This window comes from Onychostoma macrolepis, chromosome 03 (assembly GCF_012432095.1).
Source record: "Onychostoma macrolepis isolate SWU-2019 chromosome 03, ASM1243209v1, whole genome shotgun sequence".
Classification (NCBI taxonomy): domain Eukaryota; kingdom Metazoa; phylum Chordata; class Actinopteri; order Cypriniformes; family Cyprinidae; genus Onychostoma; species Onychostoma macrolepis.
In genome coordinates this window covers 23,013,234-23,038,615 of record NC_081157.1, presented here as the reverse complement: position 1 = coordinate 23,038,615, position 25,382 = coordinate 23,013,234, and the positions used below count along the sequence as shown (strand labels likewise).

Below are 25,382 nucleotides of genomic sequence, written 5' to 3'. Positions count from 1 at the left end.
GTTAATGTATTAACTAACTTGAACAAACAATGAACAATGCAATTATTACACTATTTATTAATCTTTGTTAATGTTAGTTAATGAAAATACAGTTGTTCATTGTTAGTTCACAGTGCATTAACTAATGTTAACAAACATAACTTGTGATTTTAATAATGCATTAGTAAATGCTGAAATTAACATTAACTAAGATTAATAAATGCTGTAGAAGTATTGTTCATTCTTAGTTCATGTTTACTAATGTTGTTAACTAATTAACCTTATTGTAAAGTGTTACCACATTATCTATAAATGAATATCAACTAATAAAATTTATATAAATAATCAATTAAATATAAAATAATAAAATAAAATTAATATTTTGAAATCCAAACATTAATTTTAATATTTGTACTGCAGAATTCTAATTTTACTGGTGATATAACTATTAATGGTAATATAATTCTTAATATTAAAGTTTACTAATAAACGCTAAATATTTGAACAGTTAAATTTTAAATATAAAAAGTCAACATTAAACTGTAAATATGTGAAAGATTAAAATTTCATAAAATTATTTATTAATATTAAAGGTTATTAATAAAATGTTCATATTTGAAAAGTTTAAATCAAAATTTGGAATATATGTATGTGTATATATGTGACCACCCTGCTGCATGGAGTTATGTGTGTGTGTGTGTGTGTGTGTGTATATCATTTTTTTACTTTTTCTTTAATCGTGCACATTAACACCAAGAATATGTTTTGAACAAGGTTAGAGTTAATTTCATGTTAAATCTAACGACTACAACACATGATCCAAACTGTGAAATGCGAAGAGAAAACCATGCTCATCCATTAATCTGATCTCGCACACTTTGTAAATGAAGTGGCTGGACAGCAGAAATCTGGAGATGTAATTAGAGGGAATCCGGCCTGAGCAGCGTTTACAGATCGCTTTACTGGCTTTCATTTCCTCACAGCCACATTTAAAGTGCTCAGTCTTCAAAGCACAATGTGCAAACTCAGATCCAGCCCCAGAGCTTCACACATGTGCAAGACCTGCAGAAATCAGCAGCCAAATCACAGACAGACTCAGCAATACTTTGAGTCTTTGTCACAGTGCTCTTCTTGACTTGAACTTCCTGAAGCAGCGAGACTGAATCTGAATCACTGCGGTCTGTTCATCGCTTTCTCACCACAAACACTTAGAGATGCTGGAGGTGAAAGCTCTTCATGCTTCAGATATACAATCCCTGCACTTCACATTTTACTCTTCCTTTGAACATACAGAACAACAAACAAACCACAGGTGCCATGTACTAAAAGTACTAGTACTAGTATATACTAAAAGACCAAAAACAATTAAAATGTCACTAAATATGTGTTTTGGTGTTCTTTCACTTCATTATTTATTTCATTTCACTTCATTATTTATTTCATTTCACTTCATTATTTATTTCATTTCACTTCATTATTTATTTCATTTCACTTCATTATTTATTTCATTTCACTTCATTATTTATTTCATTTCACTTCATTATTTATTTCAGAATGAATGAATGAATGAATGAATGAATGAATGAATGAATGAATGAATGAATGAATGAATGAATGAATGAATGAATGAATGAATGAATGAATGAATGAATGAATGAATGAATGAATGAATGAATGAATGAATGAATGAATGAATGAATGAATGAATGAATGAATGAATGAATGAATGAATGAATGAATGAATGAATGAATGAATGAATGAATGAATGAATGAATGAATGAATGAATGAATGAATGAATGAATGAATGAATGAATGAATGAATGAATGAATGAATGAATGAATGAATGAATGAATGAATGAATGAATGAATGAATGAATGAATGAATGAATGAATGAATGAATGAATGAATGAATGAATGAATGAATGAATGAATGAATGAATGAATGAATGAATGAATGAATGAATGAATGAATGAATGAATGAATGAATGAATGAATGAATGAATGAATGAATGAATGAATGAATGAATGAATGAATGAATGAATGAATGAATGAATGAATGAATGAATGAATGAATGAATGAATGAATGAATGAATGAATGAATGAATAGTGCATTTACCGGTTTAAAATAAGTGTATTAGTTTTAATATGGTGATTGATTTGGATATTATAACAAAAATATTATAGATTTAAAATTGTACTGTTTAAATGTGGTCAACACAAAACCTGTCCAAATAATTAATAAAACACCATAGAGCAGTAGTGTTTTTACAATCTATAAATATAAAAAATAAATAAAACTTTTAGCTAAAATGAACTGACCATTAAATTCATTAAATGTGTGTGTGTATATATATATATATATATATATATATATATATATATATATACACACACATATACATACATACATACATACACACACAATATATATTTTACTTTAAGAAAAAATACACTTTTGAGATCAAGATTAGAATAAATACATAAATAAAAAATAAATCACTAAATTACTTAAAACAACAATAATTTAGTGCATTTTTTATATTTTAAGTAAAACATTTTTAAAAAAGTATAAAAATCATGCAATATATATTAAATATTATATGAATATAAAAGAAAATATGTATTTTTACATAGAAATGAATAGATATGCAAACAAGCAATGTTGGCAATAGAACTTAATGAATATTTAAATAAGCTCACTCCCCAGTAGGTGACATCATCATCATTACTGTATCTGGTCTGACCGTATCTTCCCCCCGACCGTCTGTGTTTTCGGCTGTGGGCCGCACACCTGACGACCATGTGACTCCTGCAGGGGAGCGAGTAAGCGTCTGACCACCGCCTCACACTCCTGCTCAACAGCAGAGCACAGATGCCCCAGCCAGCGCTTTATTAGCTGAAGTTCAGCAGTTCTGCGGTGCGTCAGGTGACCAGCGCCTCCAAATGAACTCCGATGGGCTTGAATTTCATCTGCAGATGGCCTCGCCACCGCCAACGGAAAATCTGTCATATTAGCAGACGCTTTCCTATCCAAAACCAGAACGGCAAGAGAATATTGGTTTCATCTGCAGTAGTGCTTTATGTGGCTGTGAAGACTCAAACAAAGGGCCCACTATCAGTGTTGGGGAAAGTTACTTTTAAAAGTATTGCATTACAATATTGTGTTACTCCATGAAAAAGTAACTAAATTGTGTCACTTAAGGTACTTTTTATGGAAAGTAATGCATTACGTTACTTTTGCGATACTTTTTGTCACTTGGGCTGGGCTTGTTCATTTGTTTTTAATAACAAAAAACACAAAAGTTATATTTTTGGCAACTGTAAGGTCTGAGTAAGCCTCCGGCTGAAGGAAGTGCCTCTGCAGGAGAGCTGTCAGTCAACAAATGGGAAAACAAAGTAACTTGCGCTACTTATTTGAAAAGTAACTTAGATATTTTATTGTAAATTTAAAAGTAATGTGTTACTGTAGTTACTTGAAAAAAGTAAACTGATTACATAACTTGCAAAACCTCAAAAACTGGCCACTACATAGAGGACCTTTGAATATTGTTAGAAAGTGTGTATAAGTGTATTTGGACAGATTGCTTGCTTTTTAATTCTAAAAATACAAAATACACTTATATTCAAAATAAAAATTAACTGCAAAATAAGTAAAAAAAATACTAAATAAAACCTTTAAAATGCCATTTTTGCAGTGATTACTGAAGAAACTACACCTGGAGATGCATCTGATCTTGACAACACTGTGTAAAAGGATCAGATTTCATCTGCATAATGAAAAGCCAATCCTGAAAATTGGATTTGAAAAACTAATTTTTGTGCAGCGTAAAGTCTCAGACTTCATCACTCTAGATGAAAGCGTAACACATTTCTTGACTTTTCACAAGATGTCTGAGACACAAAGTCCTGCTGAAACCTCAGCATCAGCTGTAATCAGTGTGAGCAACCTGTGAAAACACGTCACACAAATAAACCGCTGAGGAAAAGACTCGTTAGCGCAGTGACACGAGGCTAAGGAGATCGAGCAGAACCTCCCTCTCCCTCTCCCTCTTCATGATGGATACGGCCGTCAACGGCTTTCCCGCTCGCTCTCTAGTTTACTCTGCTAATGAGTCACAGAAGAGGGGCGTACGCGAAGGACAGACTGAAAACAGCGTCCGAATCCTTCAGGCCATCAGTGCTAATCATGGGTTCTGCATCCCAACCGAGACAGCAATACAACTCCAGCAACAGACTCACCCTGTTATATTATTAAACACTGATAACGGCCATATGATCTCACTAAACAAACATAGACATAACACTATAGAGATACAAAAAAAAAAAAAAAACAAAGTAAATAAGTAAATAAATGCATAAGCATGAATAAATAAAAAGTAAAAATAATTAATAAAAATAAGTAAAACTTAGGCACAAGTAAAAGTAAATGCATAACTGTAAATTCATAAATTAAAATTAGTAAATAAATACATAATGAATAAACCAAAAGGAAAAAAACAAGTAAAATAAATAAGTAAAAATAACAGTAAAACAATATAAATATCCATATATAACCAATAAATAAAAATAAGTAATGTAAATTAAAAAGTAATATAAATAAATACATAAAAATAAGTATGAATAAACAAAACAATTAAGCAAAATAAATAAGTACAAGTAACAGTAAATAAATATAAATATATCCATGTTAAAAAAGTAAAAATAAATCAAAGAAAGAGTTTAATAAATAAACGTAAAACAACAAATAAGAGTTAATAAATATGTAAAATAAATATCAATAAATCCATAAGTAAATATAAATAAATAATTAACAAATATAAAGAAACAAAAATAAAAATAAGTATAAATAAATAAATAAATAAATAAATAAATAGAAACTTCTATAATATTTTAAATATATATTTTTCCCTGTGTGTCCTGTATTCTTACATCTCTACTTTGAAGTGTTTACAGTAACAGAGCAATGCTATGAATACTATTCAGCACAGAGATGATGGTGTACAGTAGAATGTGTTGTCAGAGAAAAACAAGGATATAATTTCCTCTGGTAATGCATCACAGAAGTTTTGACCGACTGCAAACAGTGTCCCAAACATTCAGGCCCTGCCCCCGAGTCACAAAACCTCTCAAAATCTCAACTCTGTCCAATGCCACTGAGATCAGGAGATGAGAGGCTTGGGAAGAGCTGGAGTTCACACAGACCACAGGTCTTGATCTGGTCTGCTCTTCTCCTCCAGTTCTCTAGGGATTCAGGGTGTCATCTTCAGGCCCCAGCGGATGATTGAGAGTCCTCGGGACGTGCGGCGTGGCGTGGGATGAGGAGGATTCCCTCCCAGAGCTCCGCCGCACAGCCTCCATCTTGGCTCCAGGTGTCGGACACATGTGTGCGCTGGGATAATTAGCTAGAAGAGGAACGTCTCTGGGCAACAGCTCTGCTAATGAGGCCTCGGCACTGAAAAACACACGCCGCTGCCAGCTGGCCCAAAAACACACAGCTCACAGACTTCACAGAGCCTCTTCATTAGCACCACCATAGCAAAGATCTCCAGACTCCTTCAACCGCTTCAATCCCGTACAGAACCTACAGATTTTTAAAGAATTTTCTCTATTGATTTTGGCGGGAAAATCTGTGGAACTCTGCGGAATGGATCAGAACGTTGAGATTTGAATTCAAATTTAAATAAATCAAACAGATTTATGAAGTGGATGTGCATCATTTTGTAAATGATGGGTGTGAATGCAGATACTGCCATATGCTTGTTTATACAGTAGCTAGCAATTTTACCAGTTAGCGCAACATGTTCTCAGTGAAAAAAATACTAAAAAAGAGGAAGTGCACTAAAACTAGTAACCACAAAACATTAGAGAAAAACATACAGAGCCGAACGAGTCCATGAAGCTGAAAAACTAATTAAACCACATTTCTAAAAGACCAAAACATAATTCAGTCCTTCTATCTTTAGAATTGCTTTGATGTACAAGTAAATTATCGTACAAATTAAATTGTGTACAGTGCATTCTTTTTTTTCTTAAAAAAAAAAATAATAACATTATGAATATATGGGAAACTATACTAAATATAATATTAAATATTATACTTGGATAATATTTTAAGTGAAATAAACGTTTACCTTTTCTGTATTATTCGGACTTACATTTTGTAATATTTTATATGCTATATTAAAATAGATGATTATTTTTTAATAATCTATATCATAGATGGTATATTATGCATACCATGAAAATCACTGTGTATAGTATATTCTTTATTAAATATTAAAATTTAGTTTTAAAATTTAGTTTTAATATTTTATACATTTAATAAAATCTAATATATATTTATTACTTTATAATATAATAGAATATTATATAACTAAAATAGGAATAATTTTTTTTCAAATAATCTATATTATAGATGGAATATCATGCATGTAATGTATATATCATTATGAGTAATTATATAAAATGACAATTCCTATATATAATTTCTATATTTACAAATACAAAAAAACAGAATTCATATAAACTGTTAATGTTATATATATATATATATATATATATATATATATATATATATATATATATATATATATATATATATATATATATATATATATATATATATATATATATATATATATATATATATAAAAATACCTATCTATACAATCTGCTAGCTTACCAACCTTAAAAAAAACAAATAAAAAAAAATCTTTTTACACTGGTGTCCAAAATTACACAAGACAGATCTCAGATATGTAGGATCACAATGTGTTACATGCGCTTTAGAGAAAATAACTGCCGGAAACCATTAGACGAATGAGAAGCATGTGTGTCATATTGGCGGTCAGCCACAGGTCTGTACCTGATGGCCAACACTAACACATCAAAAACAGCGGCCAGAGAGAGCCCAAAACACAGCACACGACCGCAGCAAGTGTGGAGCGAGATGAGAAAACGGCTCAGCCGTGAGCAGATGAAGGTCAGCAGGCAGGTGACGCTGAAGACCTGCTCGTGTTTCTGAATTCACACGAGCCAGAGGAGCCGTTTCAAACAGACCTGATGGGAAAAACATCACGCTGATCCAGAATCAATATTTACATGCTTGTGCATAACTACGGCTGAGACGGCACAGACGGTCAGTGGTTAGAAGGTGCTGGTAAAACAATTATCCGCTTATCACATATTTGCCAGGCAGTCGAGTATTAATGAAAACAGTCTGCAAGAACAATGACAGATGTTAAAGAGTAAATCATGAGCTCTGCGTCACTACAGAGAAATATATCGCCAGCTATAGATTCATGCCATTATACTGTTAAACACTGTGATAACGGGCCTACGGTTTGATTCTTTTGTCACAGGATCAATATTCATATACATAACACTATATGGATACTGGACTCAAGGAAAGTAAGTGAGTGAGTTGAGTGAAAATATTATTAATAAAAAATAAATAAATAAATAAATAAACAAACAAAAGTATAAATAAATCATTAATAAAAATAAATTCATAAACAAATGTATAAATATATAAATAAACAAATAATTAAAAGTAAATAATTATAAACAAAAAGTAAAAAATAAATGAAAAATAAAAAATAAATATGTAAACAACAACAACTATATTTTTCTTTATGTTTATATTTTTAAATAAATAAGAAAAACAAACAGGTAAAGAATACAGAATAAATATACAAATAAATTAATTAAAATAGAAAATAAGTAATTAAATAAGTGAAATTATTGAATGCATAAATAAACATTAATAAACAAAAATAAGTAAAAAATAAATTTAAAATGAATAAAAGTGAAAATAAATGTAAAAGGAAAAATAATTAAAACTAAATATATGTAAACACAAAATAAGTATAAATGGACAAAAATAAAACTAAATATGTAAAAATTATTTTACTCATACCAATTTTGTTTATAACTTTAAAATAAATAAATATGTAAACAATACAGAATAAATTAATACATATGTATGAATAAATAAATAATACAAATAGGTAAATAAATAACTAAAGTGAAATGATTGAATAAATAAACATTTAAAATAAAAACATACAAACAAATAAAAGTAAATAAATGTAAAAAAAAAAAAAGTATAAATACATGCATAAAAAGTAAAAATAAATAAATGCATAGCATTAATTAATCAATCAATTAATATTAAAAAATTATAATATTATAAATATTTCTTTTTTCCTCCCCTCATGTCCTGCATTCATACAGTGAACATCACTCTGAAGTGTTTACAGTAACAGAGCAATGCTATGAATACTATTCAGCACAGTACGTCTTTCTGAAACTGTCATTATAGCAAAAACTGTCTTTAAAGTGAAACAAATAATCCTGGATAGGGTAAATGGGATCCACATCCCCTTCCACATAAATCAATGTCACATTTTTGCGCAATGCTGTCAAATTTTCCTGGAGCAAAATAATAAATGTTGCATATCATATTTACAAATGTTGATACTATAGAATGTAATGTTTGTATTACACATCCCCTAACAGTAAACACTTTTTTTCCCTCCATATGGAAATTGCACAGCCAGGTTCACTGGAAATGACTCGCACTTGTTTTCATTTCAAACTTCGACAGAAAGACGTTTAGAAGCCAGAAACGCTGGAACTGTTGCTCGGCCAAGACTGCCTTAAGATCCAGCTGCTCACTTCAACAGCTACTCATCATTTTAAATCAGAAAAGATGCAGGCCTTCAAGAAACACGAGCCCTCGCTGCTAACCTTAAAATCTGACCGCATGATTATGTTTCAGCATCATAGTAAAGTTTACAAAAATACAAATACAGAGTGCATCTTGCATTAAAGTAATCTAAAATGTACTGATATTTTCATTGATCTGCTTTCATAGATTCTGCTCTCCAAGGCTGCATTAATTTGATCAAAAATACAGTTAAAACTGAAAAAAGTGAAATATTTTTACAATTTCAAATCACCATTTTCTATTTGAGTGCGTTTAAAAATGTAATTTATTTCTGTGATCAAAACTGCATTTTCAGCATCATTACTCCAGTCTTCAGAGTCACATGATCCTTCAGAAATCACTCTAATATGCTGATTTTCTGCTCAAGAAACATTTCTGATTATGCTCAGTGTTGAAAACAGTTTATATTTTTTTTTTCCTGGGATTTTTTTTTTACAAATAATATTTCAAAATAACAGCATTTATTTGAAACAGAAATCTTTCATAACATTATAAATGCCTTTACTGTCACTTTTGACTAATTTAATGCATAAAAGTTTTTTTTTTTTTTAACTCATACTTACCCCAAACGTCTATGTATCACAGTTTCCACAAAAATATGAAGCAGCACAGCTGTTTTAAACACTGAGCATTATCAGAAATGTTTCTTGAGCAGCAAATCAGCATATTAGAATGATTTCTGAAGGATCATGTGACACTGAAAACTGGAGTAATGATGCTGAAAATTCAGCTTTGATCACAGAAATAAATTACATTTTAATATATATTCAAATAGAAAACAATTCTGTTAAATAGTAATTTTTTTTTTACAATTTGACTTCTTTCAGAAACAATAAAAAGCTTTCATCTTTATATATATTAATAATGCTCAACATTGCATATGGAAATAAACCTTTAATCACAAAATGCAGTCGTCCAACATCTTCTCTTGAGACGCTCATATCAAAGGGTCCCATTGGGACGGTCTCAAATGATAAGAACTAGCATGTTAAACAGGATGAAAGTACTTTCCGTTATACTTTATCTGGATTTAATGACGATTATCTGCTGTGAATTATGGACTTCTTCCATTCTCCTGCTGAAGCGTACACTGTTAGTTTTCAGTGTATTCTGGTGGAAGTGTAACCCGCGGGACTAATATATACCCAGCATACTCGTTCCTCCTTCTGTGAAGCGTCTGTGTGCATCTCCCACAAACCCCTGCAGTCTCTCAGTCTGCGTTTTTTGCCCTCTCCATTCCAAAGCTTCTCTGATTTCACAAAAAGCAGCAGAAGCCGAAATCGAGAAATCTGGCCCCTGTGTCCAGAAAATATTCCCTTTCCTGTTTCCTCTCGCTGCCAGGGACCGCACCGTTCCAACGCGGCCTGAAACTATGAGGAGTATTTTCAGCTCTGTAATTTGAAACACACACACACAGACACACATGCATCAAGAAAACACACGTCTCCTAAAGACCTGCGCAACACCATGAGTTTCTTAATGAATGCAAACCGCAAAAGACCAGCAGAATGTGACAGCAAAGCCTGCTGGGAATGAAACGCCATCAAACCCGGTGACCCTTCAGAGGTTATGAATTATGTTCCAGATACTAGCTCTGATGATAGCAGTTGATATTTAATATGGATTACCATAGAAAATTTCGATTCATCCCACAAATAAACAGTAATGCACGTACAAAGGAAGACAAGCGGCCAGGGTTTAAAAACAGAAACGTGAGGCTTGTATTTCTGTTACATGAATCATTCAGTAAACGACTGTTTATTATTCGAGCTGTGAAGTGTCTAAATCGCTCTTTTAGCGGTGGGACTGATTAGATGGATGAACTACTGACATAATTGCAGAGCTGAAATGGTAAAAACAGATGCTGTACGGATAGTTTTGTCAAGTCCCTTGCTGGAATCCTTGAGGGGAAATTATCAGGTTATTAGGTTTACAGAGTCATGAAGTTAAAAATTCTATGTAACTTTGCAGAACTTTGTTATGGCTATAAGTGCAATATAGAGCGGAATTTTAACTGTCATTGTGATTTTAGATATATTCAATAAAATGAATAAAAAAATAAAATTTACTATGTAAAAATTAATAGAAAATAAGTAAATAATTTAGATTTTCACTTGAATAATAGTTTTCATTAAAAATACAATAAAATAAATAAATTAATTAAAAAGTAAATACATAGTGACTTATTTGACAAATGTATTAATGGATAAATAAATAAAAAGGCTACTTATGAATTATGTAATTAAATTACATCTCGCATAAATCTAAAATATAATACATTAAAATTAAATAAAATTAATAAAATTAAACATTGATTTTGAAATATTGTGCTATATTGTGGTCTCTGACAAATATATTAATAAAATTAATAAATAAAATAAAAAATTTAATGTTTATTTATACTTAAATAGGTTGTTTGCACATGACGTCACTGATGACGCGCGAAATGCAGCTGGAGGGCAGGAAGTGATTTTTCTCCATAGGAATCAGTAGCAGAAACTCAAAATTCCTGTGTTTTGCGTTGTTTATGAATGCTCAAATCGGCAAAACCGAGAAACCACAAGGAGCTTTTATTGTGTGTACGACAATTTGTTGTTCATAAGAGGGGGAAAGTCAAGAAACTGACTGAAAAACACAAAAAGTGGCTTGTAAAGCTGCGTCTGCGGTCGGGAGGAGCGAGTCGGATAATGCTCGTGTGTGCAAATGGTTAATATAATATAAGATATAACAATATATTCAAATATTAATAAAGATATAAACAGATTGGACCGCCACCTCTCGCGCATTCAGCTGTATTTCGCGCGTCATCAGAATCACGTGATTGCAAACAACCTATTGCATCTAAAATAAAAAATAAGTTAAATAAAATTAGAATTAAATAAAATATGAATAAAATTAAACATTGTGATTTTGATATATTGTGCTATATTGTGATATTTGACAAATATATTTAATAAAATAACAAATAAAATATGATTAAATTACATCTAAAATAAAAAAAACTAAATTAAATAAAACTAAACATTGTGATAGATAAATTGTGCTATATTCTGATATTAATTTGACAAATTAATAAAATTCATAAAATAAAATATAAATGTCTACTTATGAATATTTAAATAAAATAAATACAATAAAATAAATATGTAAATACTTATGATTTAAATCTAAAATATAATACATTAAAATAAAAAATAAATAAATTGTAATATTAACTTGACAATTTTTCTCAAATTAATAAATATTTTCCAATATTTTGAAAAAAAAAATATATATATAATATATATATATATATATTAGGGCTGGGCAAGTTAACGCGTTTTTATCGCGTTAACGCATTAATTAATTAACGCCGACAATTGGTTTATCGCGCGTTAACGTACTTTATTTTGAAAGTCCGTTGCTCACTGCGTTTGAATACACACAGATAGACTGTAATAATACAACCGAATACAACACAAACCATGGGTCACAGGAGGGGTGGGATGTTTATCAGTAGGCTACTGGCTGCTTGGGATGAGCGTCATCACGCGTCTCAACCAATGAAAGCATTTGTTGTGTGCCTAAGAGAGCTACAGCGCGAAACAGAAAATATCTGGTGCGGACAGAAAAATGGAAAAAGGTACCGAAATCTTAAATGGACATTTTTATTTTAAACCTCTTCCACACGGTGGAGTTGATAGAACTAAAGCTATTTGTAACCACTGCAAAGCTGAATTGTCTTATCATCGAGTACTTGAGTCTGAAGTATCACTTAAATGCAAAAAAAAATGTTAACTGCTACTAACTTTTAACTGCTGTAAAAAAGCACTTTATTTGTTTAAAGTTTTGACAAACCAAATGTTATTGCACTTTTGTTCATACAGCAGTACTTTGAAAGAATAAAATTATGCAATACACTACTTTTGATTTCATTATTGAATTTTGCGCATGCTGCGATTAATCGCAGAAAATCATGTGATTAATCGCGATTAAAATATTTAATCGTTGCCCAGCACTAATATATATATATATATAAAAATGTATAATGGCATTATTTAAACAAACAATAAATAAATATTTTGAAAACATAGGGGCCTACTATAAAGAATAATATCAATATTGTTTTCTCTAGAAATAATGTCAGATATGCTGTTGACAAAGTTTGCATTTTGTTTATTATACCTTGTATTAAATCTAAAACATTACTAAAAATGGATAGTTGCATCTCACGGTGATGAGGAGGTTAGGGATGCACCAAACCACAAGCCAGAGTCTAAAAACAAAAACTAGTCTGAGCTTGGAGCGGTTTGGTGCGAGTGAGGCCCCTAAATATGCATTTATCATCTAAAAATCAAGACGCAGCAGGAAATCTCAAAGCGAGCGGCACTGGAAACCACACACTGGAGTACAGTCGCTCGTGCCAGCCACCTAAATACAGCCGTGTGCTCGAGCGTGCGCGAGCGCTGATTACAGATCGCACTCGTGCTGTCCAAAAGCGCAAATTACACAGTTTCCTAAATACCACATACAATTAGCCTCTATTTTTACCCCACCTGTCTAAATCAGACGATCTGTCGAAGAACGGCGGTCGCTGCATAAACGGACGGTTTTCATCACCCGGCGCATGAAAGCATTGTTTTACGGGCTCTGCGATGACAAACGGCTGCTTTGGGCTTGAGCTGGAGTCTATAAACAACACGGCAGCGTTCAGACGCATCTCTGTTTACATGTCGGGAGTCTGTGTCAGTAAAGGAGCGTGGCTGTGGCGTTTCACGGTTTTGTGAGTAAACAGAGGCCCGTCAGGCTGTGTTTTGTTAGGGTTGGCCTGTGACGGCTCATTAAAGGCGCTGGAGTGAATGTGATGTTAATGGGGGCGGTGGAGCACACGCCGCTCTTGTGGTGCCAGCTGGATGTGGTCAGAAAACAAGCCGCTCTGTCAGGAATCAGACTCAGTGTGAGAGGCTAGAGGGGTCGAGACAGAGAGAGAGAGAGAGAGAGAGAGATGCCAAGCCAGACTTCTCATCCCATGTATTTGCAAAGTTTCAGATCCCAGAGTTGTTGTTTTTTACCCAGAATCCATCACTCACAGAAAAAAAAAAAAAAAAAAGTACAAAAGCTATCACTAGCTGTACCCTACAAACAGGCGGGCCTACCATTTAGGTACTAATATGTGCATTATAGGTAATAAAATGTACCTTTAAGGTACTTGCATGCACATTTAGAGGTAAATGATGTACAAAGATGTACCACTCAAGTTGTTCCTTTTTTCTGAGAGTGCAGAGGAAAACTAACAAAAAAAAAAAAGACAAGTATTTTGTCTTTTTTACAAGATAAATTCTCTTGTAAAGCGAAGCTGCAAAATAGTACCTGAAATGTACTTTTTCTTTTTTACTTTCCCCCCCAATTTTTGCACATTTTCCAAGTAAAATTCACTTAAAATGAACAAAGTGAATAAGTACATACACTTTTCTTGTTTAAGAACAAGAAGCAAAAATAGTTTGTTGTTTTTTTTTGAGTGCAGGACATGCATTTTCACATCATTTTCAAAGATCTTGAATTAACTTTATTTTACTGCTTTTAATTCACTTATTTTCTCTTACCCCTTTAGAGAAGATCTTTATTTTGTTTTAATCATAAAAAAATCTAACAAAATGTTGTGAGGTTTATGCTCGAAACAAGACAACGTTTTTCAAAAATGAAAGAAAAATCCTGAAAGGGAGAAATGAAAATTCTTTAAAACAGTATCTTTAAAAACAAATTCTTCAAGAAAATGTGAAAAAATAAAATAATTTTTTTTTTTTTTTTTTTGCTTGATTCATTATTTAGAAAGAAAGAAAGAAAGGAGAATTAAATAATGAATGAATTAATGAATAGGGAATTAAAGGAAAAATAAAAATTCTGTCATCATTGTGTGCAGTATCTTAAGTCAATTTTCTTTATGAAAATGTAAAAAAAAAAAAAAGATTTAATAAACTTTTTATTTATTTGATTATATTTGATATACTTTATTTAAATAAAATGAATGAATGAATCAAAGAAATTTGATTTTTGCCTGATTAATTATTTAAAATGAATGGACAAATGAACAAATAAATGTTTTAAAATTATTTGAAAAATGTATGAATTATTTACAAAGTATAAATGCATGTTGTGATCCAGCAATCAAAACGCATTTAAAGTTATTCAAAAGTGCATAAAGTGGGTTGGATTCCCAACAGTGCATCTAAAGTCATCTTTGGTCAACAGATGCCTACGACATGTAAAAGTACAAAGTCTTGCAACTTCTGCTTACAAGCAATCATTTGAAATCAATATAGCTTCATTGTCTTTAATTAGGGATGTAACGATTCGATTCGATTTTTTTTTTTTTTTTTACAAAATGAGATTTTAGACAAATTATAAATTAAATGCGTCCTTTTATTATTGCTTGGACAAAATGCAGCACGTTTCTTTGTGAAAGTGAAATATAACACTATAATATACTAATATAGCACTTGCATATTATTTCTCTTTTGTTGGTTTTGATTGCTTTTATTCTCCTCATTTGTAAGTCGCTTTGGATAAAAGCCTCTTCTAAATAACAAAATGTAAATATAATGTAAATGTAAATAACAAAACTAAATTGAAATTTTAAAAAGCTCCAAATCAAATAAATAACGCAAATAAAATAAATCTCTTTATATAAACAAAATAAGGCTTTGTCTGTGCTCTTTCCATTTTAAATTAGAGGCAACCACTGCATTTTAATCATGATCCAAACAAAGATGCTGCATACATGCAACATGAGCAGTTTTTAATCTAAATTAGACTTGTATAATTTCAAAATTTGAATGGTTTGACTTCAGTTTCGTGAAACTATACATAAAAAATATCTGCATGAAACAGAAACAGCAGACGAGCTGAAAGAGACGCGGATTCACTCTCTGCCAGCAGGTGGCGCTTTAAGCGTTTCCATGGTTTCCGCTGTAAACAAAGCAGCACTGCACTTATGAACTTTAATATGCATTATACAGAGGCAAGATGAATAGAAAAAAATGCCATCTAAACTTTTCTAAAGACCCTCAGACATGCATTCATATAAACTCCTACCCCAAATTGAATCGCAATTTGTTTGGCATCTCAAACGATTTCAATAGTCACATATTTGAATTGATTTTCAACTAGCTCGTGGTTAATCGTTACATCCCTATCTTTAATAAGTCCACAAACAAGACTTCCAGGCTTGACTACCATTAAAATGCCTCAACACAAATCATACACACTACATGCATCCAAACCATCTGAGCTTGAGATCAATGACATGAGAAGACAGCAGGTGTAAAGGAAACACTCTGAACAGGACAAGCATCAGAAACTCAAATCTGACAACACACCTGAGAAGAGCCCGACAGTAAAGACTGGGAAACATCCAGCAGCAGATCACACGAGTGTGTGTCAGAGATCACGCCAGATCCAGACGTGTCAGAGCTGCCGCTGTTTGCTCAGAGAGCAGCATGGGTAATATCTAATCCAGCATGACCACAAACACACAGAGAAACCTCCGCTGAGGACTGTGGGAATGTTTGGTCTGATCTGACCCCAACTTTCTCGTCCCTGCTGAACAGGCTGAGATTGATGGGCTCTCAAACAGACGCTCGACAGGTTTCGACAGTCAAAATCACAGTCACGTTCACATGGGCATCGTACTGTATTGTTTCCCAGTGTCATGAGAAACAACAGAGTGAGAAAATGAATCAATCAACCAATCAGAATGAGCTGCTGAAGCAACAGCCTGATACGATTGACTAAAGAATGGAGCAAAATAAAAAAATACAAATTTTAAAAAGCAAATGGAGTAGGCTAACTAACTAATAAAGCGTTACATATGGAGTTACACTGTTCGAATGTGTTTGTTTGTTTTAATAAATTAATACTTTTATTCAGCAAGGATGCATTAAATTGATCAAAAAGGACAGTAAAGACATTTATAATGTTACAAGAGATTTCTATTTCAAATCAGTGCTGTTCTTTCTATTAATCAAATCTTAAAGATATATAACGGTTTCCACAAGAAATATGAAGCAGCACTGTTTAACATTGATAATAAGAAATGTTTCTTGTGCAGCAAATCAGCATATTAGCATAATTTCTGAAGGATCATGTGACACCGAAGAAAATTCACAGCAATTGCTTTTCATCAGAGCAATAATTTACAGTTTAAAATATATTCAAACAGAAAAGTTATTTTAAATTGTAATAATATTTCACAATATTACTGTTATTACTGTATTTTTGATCAAATAAATGCAGCCTTAGTGAGCAGAAGAAACTTCTTTCAAAAACATACAAAAAAAAAAAATTCGTACCAACCCCAAACTTTTGAAAGGTGCTGTACACTTATTCACATTCTACTTAAGTCAATATTTATATATTTTTTCCTCGTTATGCTCAGCTCTGAATATAATAATATAAAGTAACAACCACTAGAAATCACTTATTGTAAGTGCCATTTCAATAAAACGATTTTTAAAAATCCAGCACATCAAGAACGACAGAAAAAGTTGTGGAAAATTCATGCAAATTCACTGGTCAAAAGGTTTGGGAACTTTTTTTTTTTTTTCAGCTCTCCACAAAGTGTTGGAAAACTTAACTTAAAGACAAAAGTAACTTTTGATGTAAAACATTTTCATGCAAGTATAGCAAAAAAAGAAACTAACCTAAATGAAACGCAGTAGTTAGAAACAAAATGATATACAAAAATAAACAGATGTCAGACACGGTCATCAACATCCCTAACCAGTGTGTTTGTGCTGATGTTTCACCTGTAAACAGCAGAATAGCAGATGATATGGGAATAAAAACAATAATCATCTTGTCTCTGAGCGTAAGAGCAGAAGCAGGTGAGAGTTCAACAGAAGATGTCTGATCGTTACCTGAACCGCTGACGGCTGGGCCCGAGGGTCGAAGAGACGCAGCTTCTTGTCCTGAGGAAACAAAAACATTATTATTTATTTTAAACATTTATTATTTACAGTTGTGTTTGGAACCATAGACATATATGACGCCCTATTCGACCGCTCCAGGCACGTAGTATGCGGCCGCCATCTTGGAACGGTCCACTTGACGTCATTCACCATACTGTAGGTTCGCAGACCATCGGCTATACAGGATTGTGGCATTTTTCAAATATTCAGTGATTACTATGGTGAATGACGTCAAGTTGGCGGACAGCTTACATATAGCAGCCCATAGAAACAGTCGCTAATGAGGCATCTACTTATATCTATGGTTGGAACAAAGTGGTTGCCAAGCAACACACAAAGTAAACAAAGGTGAAGGTTTGTGGTGTAATTTACAATGGCTTCCAACGTGGCTCAACCAATCAGAATCAAGGACCGGAACTATCCGTTTTATAATAAGTTTTGAGTTTATATTTTTCTAATATTTGCCTATAAAAGAAAAAAAAACTTGTTTCTTCAATTATTAAAAATATTACTGATATTATAGATTATAGATATCATAGAATAATGTATTTCCCACCATTAAACTAAATTCTAGCATGGTTATGTATTTAAAATAATCTACAGTATATCTACTCTCCAGATTTCATCATTCCACATTTTCTTGCCACAATCCCTATAAGACAATCATATATACACACACACACACACATATATACTGTATACACATACATACACATACATACATACATACACACACATATTCAGATATATTGTATATACACATATACACACACACACACACACACACACATATATACTGTATACACATACATACACACATACATACATACATACACACACACACATACATATATACATATATAAAAATACCAAAATGACTACATAAATATTCTAAAATATTATACAAGTATACATATTTTTTTATTTCCTAACCGTAAACTGAATTATATCATGCATCTACAATTACAAACAAGACTGCTCTCTAACATCAACAACATGCCAAATTTTCCCACACTCGTGATACTGTTGCATCAAATCTTATTATAACCCTTTTTTAATGACTGTAATGTGACTCTAAGCGTTTGTTTCAGTGCGCTGACTAAGGCTGCTGTGCCTGGATTATGATACGGTAGAAATGGCTTCATGTGGTATTTGTTACGAGTCTGTCAACAGAACTGGCAGCGTAAATCCTGCTGCAGACTGAACTCGCCGTCAAAATCAGTTCAGTCAATCAGTGACCATCAGACGACCCCGTCACTCTCAAACACAGCCAATCAGGACGGAGAGCAGGATCAACAAGAGGAAACGAGCGATAATGGAAACAGGCTGCGACACAACAGATCCTTAATGAAGAACAGAGACTGACACAGTCCTCACACACCGCATCAATACAGATAAGAGCCAGAAAATACACAGACAATGAGTTCAATACTCCATTTCTAATCAGGACTAACAATTATTGTTAATATATTGTTATATATTTTTAGTATTTCGGTGGCATGCTTTTCTTTTAACACAATAAATAAGTGTATGTTTAGCTTAGAATGCTTTTAAATACATAGGCAGCTCACTAGTGTGGTTTCAGTGCTGAGAGGGAATAATGCTTTTTACCCATAATGCACCCATAAGACATCGTCAGTAACCACTAGCAGACACAAGTCATCCAAACCAAGACAACAGTGTAAACACAAACAGCAGACGCTGGGCTCACACTCACTGCTGAACAGCAGCAAATAAAAGAGCAGAAGCAGCACCAACGTCACTTTTCTTCTGATCTTAGTCAAGGTTAACGGTCATTATTTCACATCTCTTAGCGGTTTCTCACCTCTGTTATAACTGGATAAGGACTTTGCATGTGGAATGAGTAATAATGGATTTGAGAGTTTTGTAAAGTGAAAACTAACATTACTTGGAACAGGATACTACCATACTACATTACTATAATACACATACTATACTACTTGACTTATTATTGATACTGATAAAATATTAAATATAGCTTTTATTATTTTGTTTAAAGTAGAATAAATGTTTAGATCATTTTTGTAATAATAATTTATTATTATAAAAAATTAATGTAAAAAACAATTTTTGCTTATTATTATTATTATTATTATATTGTCTTGTTATTATATGGTTCAAAGTAAAAAAAACAGGTTTGGTAGTTTTATAAATAATAATAATAATAATAATAATAATAATAATAATAATAATAATAATAATAATAAACAAACACATGATTATGATTATTATAATTATTGAAATAATTAAAAATTATAATGCATTTACTTTTTGATTTATTATTAATACTACAACTACTACTACTCATAATAATAATAATAATAATAAACAATTATTATTATTATTATTATTATAATATCAACTGTAAATTAACACCATTAATTTGACACTCATGAGTCGATCAGATGACCAAAAGTTTATTTTTAACCACAAACTGCATTTAAACATGGCATCATTAAACATGGCAGTATTGAGTTTGTATGATGACCATCAGTGGTGTAGTATTTGAACTGCATGATGCACCCCATCCACATGCTATTTCAAAAAATATATATATACACATGACTGTGTATTGAGTGTGCACTGCACAGTATGCAGTCAGCTACTGTCCCATTCTGAACAGTCTACACAGTGGCCTTCATCAAACCCGTATTGTGAAACAAGCAGTGACTAGCAGCTTCCCTCACTTTATAGAGTCTGTTATTGAAATTATCTGTCATGTCATGCACTGTGCAGTTATGCTGTTTATAGGTTGACGCTGCTCAGCCCACCCACAATGTCCTGCAGTCCCGAGAGAGAGGGGTCAGACTCACCCCTGAGCACTCAGAGCAGACCGCACTGGTCCCAGAGCAGCGGCTGAGATCTCAGTCAGTGTGAACACAGAGCAGAGTCTGTGCGGCTTTACACAGAGAGGAGGCTTTTATTACACGTCTGACCCGATGCAATCAAACACACACACTCAATCTGTTTAATCAGTGTGTCGTTTCAGCTCACATTAATTTAAATGAGCTTCATTCCTGCTCAAGGAAACATCCCACAATCCTCTTTGCTGCCAACAAACTGTGAACGGCAGCCCTTGTTGCTATAGTTCTCAAAAAACTTCAATAATTTAATGAATTATTAAGATAATATCCCAGTAGTTTGTTTAAATGTTAGAAACTTCACTAAAACGGTTCAGCACTTGTCAAGCAAACAAAAAGAAAAATGGGCATTTTCTTCTTACACTGTCCGGTCATGAGGTCTTATATTCTTAGGGTTTTAGGATGGAATATCGCTTAGTATTATATATACTGTACACTCCATTTACAGTCTGTTTCCATCTAAATATAAATAAAAATCTGAAATAGAAAAAAAATCAATATAAAGTACTGAATAGTACTAAGTAGTATATATGGGTGAAAGACAACCATTTTGGCATCTGCATCAAATTAAAGTGATTTTACATACAAAAAAAAAAAAAAAAACGTAATAAAATGCAAGTCAAGTGTCTGCTTTGATGTTTAAAAAAAACAAAAAAAACAAATATAAAATTACAATTATTCAATTAATTAATATACATATATTTTTAAATATACAAATAAGTTGAGGATTTTAATAGACTCATATAAAAAATATATGAATATAAATAAAAATGTATTTTTAAATACATCACTTAAAATTACTTAAATTAATATACATAAGTTTAAAATATATGAATGTTACTAAATTAATATAAAAACATATATTTGAAATAATAATAATATTATTATTATTAAAATGATAAAATCCTCAAACTAATCCTAAAATTCATCATCTGTTTTAATTATTATTTTTTATTTACTTCAGTTAACTTTTTCTTCTTCTCCAGCTTGTTAATACTTAGAAGTTTATTCATAAATTAACCTTATATATTAGCAATAGTAATAGTGACGCTTAACTTAGCAAACGCCACTAACTGACTGTTTTAAACATGGGGATCTAAGCGTTTACTAGTAGCAAAGAGAATAAACAGAAAAATTAGCAAAACAAAAAAAAGCTTAAAAATAAAATGTTATACTACAGTATGTACATTCAAAAACACACGAAAGCACAATCAGTCACAAACCCGCAGTCACAAGCCCATAAATCAACACCTGTTTAATGCTTTGATCGTGTTTTAATCATAACCGTCCACCGAGTCGCAGTGGATGAAAGCGTCTGCGTTCACGTGGCGAGTGTTTGGTGTTGTAAAATATGCGCGTCCATGCCTCCAAACGAGGCCTGTCACGAGCCGCGCTCTCCTCTCCACTTCTCCTGTTCACCTAACAGGGGAAAACAGCTGCAATTGAACGCACATGTTGGCGCCGCTGCTGGTTTGCTTTAATAAGGTGGATCTGGGGAGAGTGAAGGGTCTATTCGCCTAAATTAGAGCTCGACTCGACTGAGGCCACAACCTCTGAGCTTAGTCTGTGATCCAGTCTCACATTTCCCACTTTGCCCTGTTTTTGTTTTTCTCTCTTGATATTTTAGGATGAATTCTGGTCCACTATTACACTGTCATGATTATTCTATGACAGATAAATAAATAAATTAAATAAATTAAATAAATTTAAAAATACATTAATAATAATTTAAAATATTAATATAAAATATAAACAAATTAAATGAATATAAAAATTTAAATACATAAATACAAATAAAAGTTGAATAAATTAACACTCAAATTTTTTATTTAAAATATATGCTTAAAATATTTTAATACATTAAAATAAGATAAATATATAAGTATAAACATTTTAAAATGCATATAAAATGATAATTTAATACAATATTATCCAATACATAAATCCGAATTAAAGTTTAATAAATTAATATTAAATATTTGATTATAAGTTTACAATATTTTAATAAATTAATATAAAATATAAATGTAAAAAGTTATTTACTAAAATAATGTATACATTTTAAAATATATAAATTTAACATAAAGCTGTTTTAAAATATATGAAATTAAATAAAAATAATATAGAAACTTACCTATATATACCTATATATAAATAATATGTATATAAATGTCCAGTATTTTGCACAAACGATACGTGTTAATAAAGGAACGACTACCCTAGAAGCAGGGGGAGAGAGGGGAAAAAAAAAATGATAATAAAAAAAAATAATCACAAAGCATTCAGTGCAAACTCAAATGGCCTCATTTTTCCTCATAAACTAATCCTAAGATCCGTCATGCAGCCATAAACTCCTGCATCCTTTGGCTCTGCACCTCTGAGAGCATTAAACAGGCTGATAGAAAAGCTCTGCAGCTCTGTTATTATTTCTTTATGGATCGCTCCCCATTTCCTCCACCGGGGCGGCTGAGCATAACTCTCTGTACCCGGGTCAGACTCTGTGTTTTAGGGTGCTAAATCAGCCGCTCCGGGGGTCTAGCGCTGGGTCAAACGCTCCTCTCTCTGCAATACTTCAAACGCAACGAAGTCTAGCTGTAGATGCCACCTAAATCAGGTGTGCTTTCAGCTCTCTGCTAAAACATGGCACAGGACATTATGACATTTGCTTTTCAAAATACTAAAACCTGGGTTGTTTTGAGGTTTCAAACTGTGAAAGGTCTCAAGACTCACTCACTTACTAATAAATAAATTAAGAGAAAAAAATAGGTATAAATAAAAAAAGAAACATAAATAAAGTATAAACAAATCACCAATCAATTATAAAAGATTAATAAAAAAAGAATAAACAACTATTTTAAATACATTAAATTAAATAAGTAATAAATAAATAGAATAAATACAAACACAATTACTTTAAATAAATAAATAAATGAATGAACAACAACTTTATTTTATTAAGTGTCCATTTGAATTAGATTTGTAAATTGATTAGTCATTAAAAAGTTTTTCTCCATTTAAATGAAGCTCTGGCTACCAGACTGATGTGCGTTTTTCATATTAGGTAGATGTGGCGATTATGTGGTATAATTAACTGTAATAATGTAAAACGAGATTAATTATTCTCAACAGTTATACGTTAACTTTGGCAGTCTTAATTTATCTTAATATCTATCAATCAACTGAACTTTTTAAAAGATATTGTGGAGCAATTTGACGAGTATATATATATATATAAAAAAAATTGAATCGCGTTAATCAAGATTGATCGCAAATTTTAATTACAAGGATTTACCTGTAAATGTGTTGAAGTAAAGAAATGCATGACAAACTAGTTTAAGGAAACTTCCGCCAAGTATGAGACATAATCCTTATTATTCTTTTATCATTATTCTTTTGTTTTTATTCAGCCATTATCAGCCTTTAAACTGGCAATAAAACGTTTACCAAGCCACATCGCTTCAATTCCAGTATACATTTACCCAACTATTATCAAAAGTATTTCTAAATAAATACAACAAAACATTTTCTTGCGACCGTACGTGAAGTATTATGACAAAATGCATTATAAAGAAGAACTGGACCTGTTCTGCAGCTGCATTAGAGCTAACATTAGCATCATGCCTCATAAGACAATTTATGAGATTAATAATACACTTTTACTCAGAACTCACTTCAAACCACCATCAAGTGTTTATAATGACTTCCTCTTGCGATCACATGTGGAATTTGGTCGTTTACTGTTAACTGTTGTTGTATCGCTGCACAAATTAGCATTTCAGATGTACACCTTTTATCTAAAAAAAAAAATCACATACAGACCATATCCTATCGTAATCGTGTGTTTATTATCTTATATAATCTATAGTGGCTGTTGTCATGTTTATTTCTGCTGCTCTGCTGAAACTCACGTTGTTTGTGATGTTAACCGCCTCTCCGTTCTTAAGTTGTCAGGGATACATTCCAAGTATAATACACATTAGTAAAAGGATCTATTTAAATTTTTATTTGTTTATATACACTTTGGGCGGCCGCGGTACATTATAAAAGTAGCCCAAAAAAACGCAACCCACAGCTCTGTAATTTTTCCCACAACTGTATTTTCAAAATAGCCCACTTGTGCCGTTACCCTGGCAACACTGGCTCGCTGTACCCTCGTCACACAACGATAGATAACCTTTCGCGCTGCGATGACGGGAAGAAGTTGGGGTCAAACCTTATCAAGCGATTAATTTGTGTTAAAAAAATATTAACGCGTTAAAATTTTTAGATTAATCGCATGCGTTAACGTTGACACCCCTAATAAATATATATATATACAGGGTTCATACACATTTTTATCAATAAATTTCCATGACTTTTGAGACAATATTCATGACCTAATGTTCCATTATTTTACAATAAGAATAAAAACAGGGTTCCCACACCTTGGTTAACTTCAAATTCAAGGACTTTCCAGGGCCAATACCCTCAAATTCAAGGACTTAATGTGGGGACACATTTCAAGTGAGAGCAAAGGTTACATCGCGTCACCTTGTAAGATACATTGTTACAGTTTTCATGTGTCAAACACAACACAATTTTATTTTTTTTTTGCATTTATTTTTGGCCATATGACAGAAATCTGATATTTGTCGTATTTCTGTTTTGCATAATACTACACTGTATTCTAAAATGATCTGATATTAACTTTTGCATGGATTATATTGAAAAGAGCTTAGGCTCATGCGACCAGAGGTTTTAAGATGTATGAATATGCTTTTAAGTTTTTCTTGCCTCGTGGCTTTACATTATCTTAACAAGCAAAGCAATTCAACATTACATCCTTTGGATCTCTGGCA

At 32.0% G+C, this 25,382-nt stretch overlaps 1 protein-coding gene across 2 annotated transcripts in view; it reads right to left on the bottom strand.

The window, feature by feature from the left end:
- coro7 (coronin 7) overlaps window positions 1-25,382 on the bottom strand; it is a 166,194-nt gene that overhangs the window by 123,041 nt on the left and 17,771 nt on the right. For both annotated transcript variants that reach the window (XM_058771630.1, XM_058771632.1), the window contains exon 7: window positions 17,612-17,662. In XM_058771630.1, coding sequence (XP_058627613.1) covers window positions 17,612-17,662 — 51 coding nt within the window. The remainder of the gene's footprint in view (window positions 1-17,611; window positions 17,663-25,382) is intronic.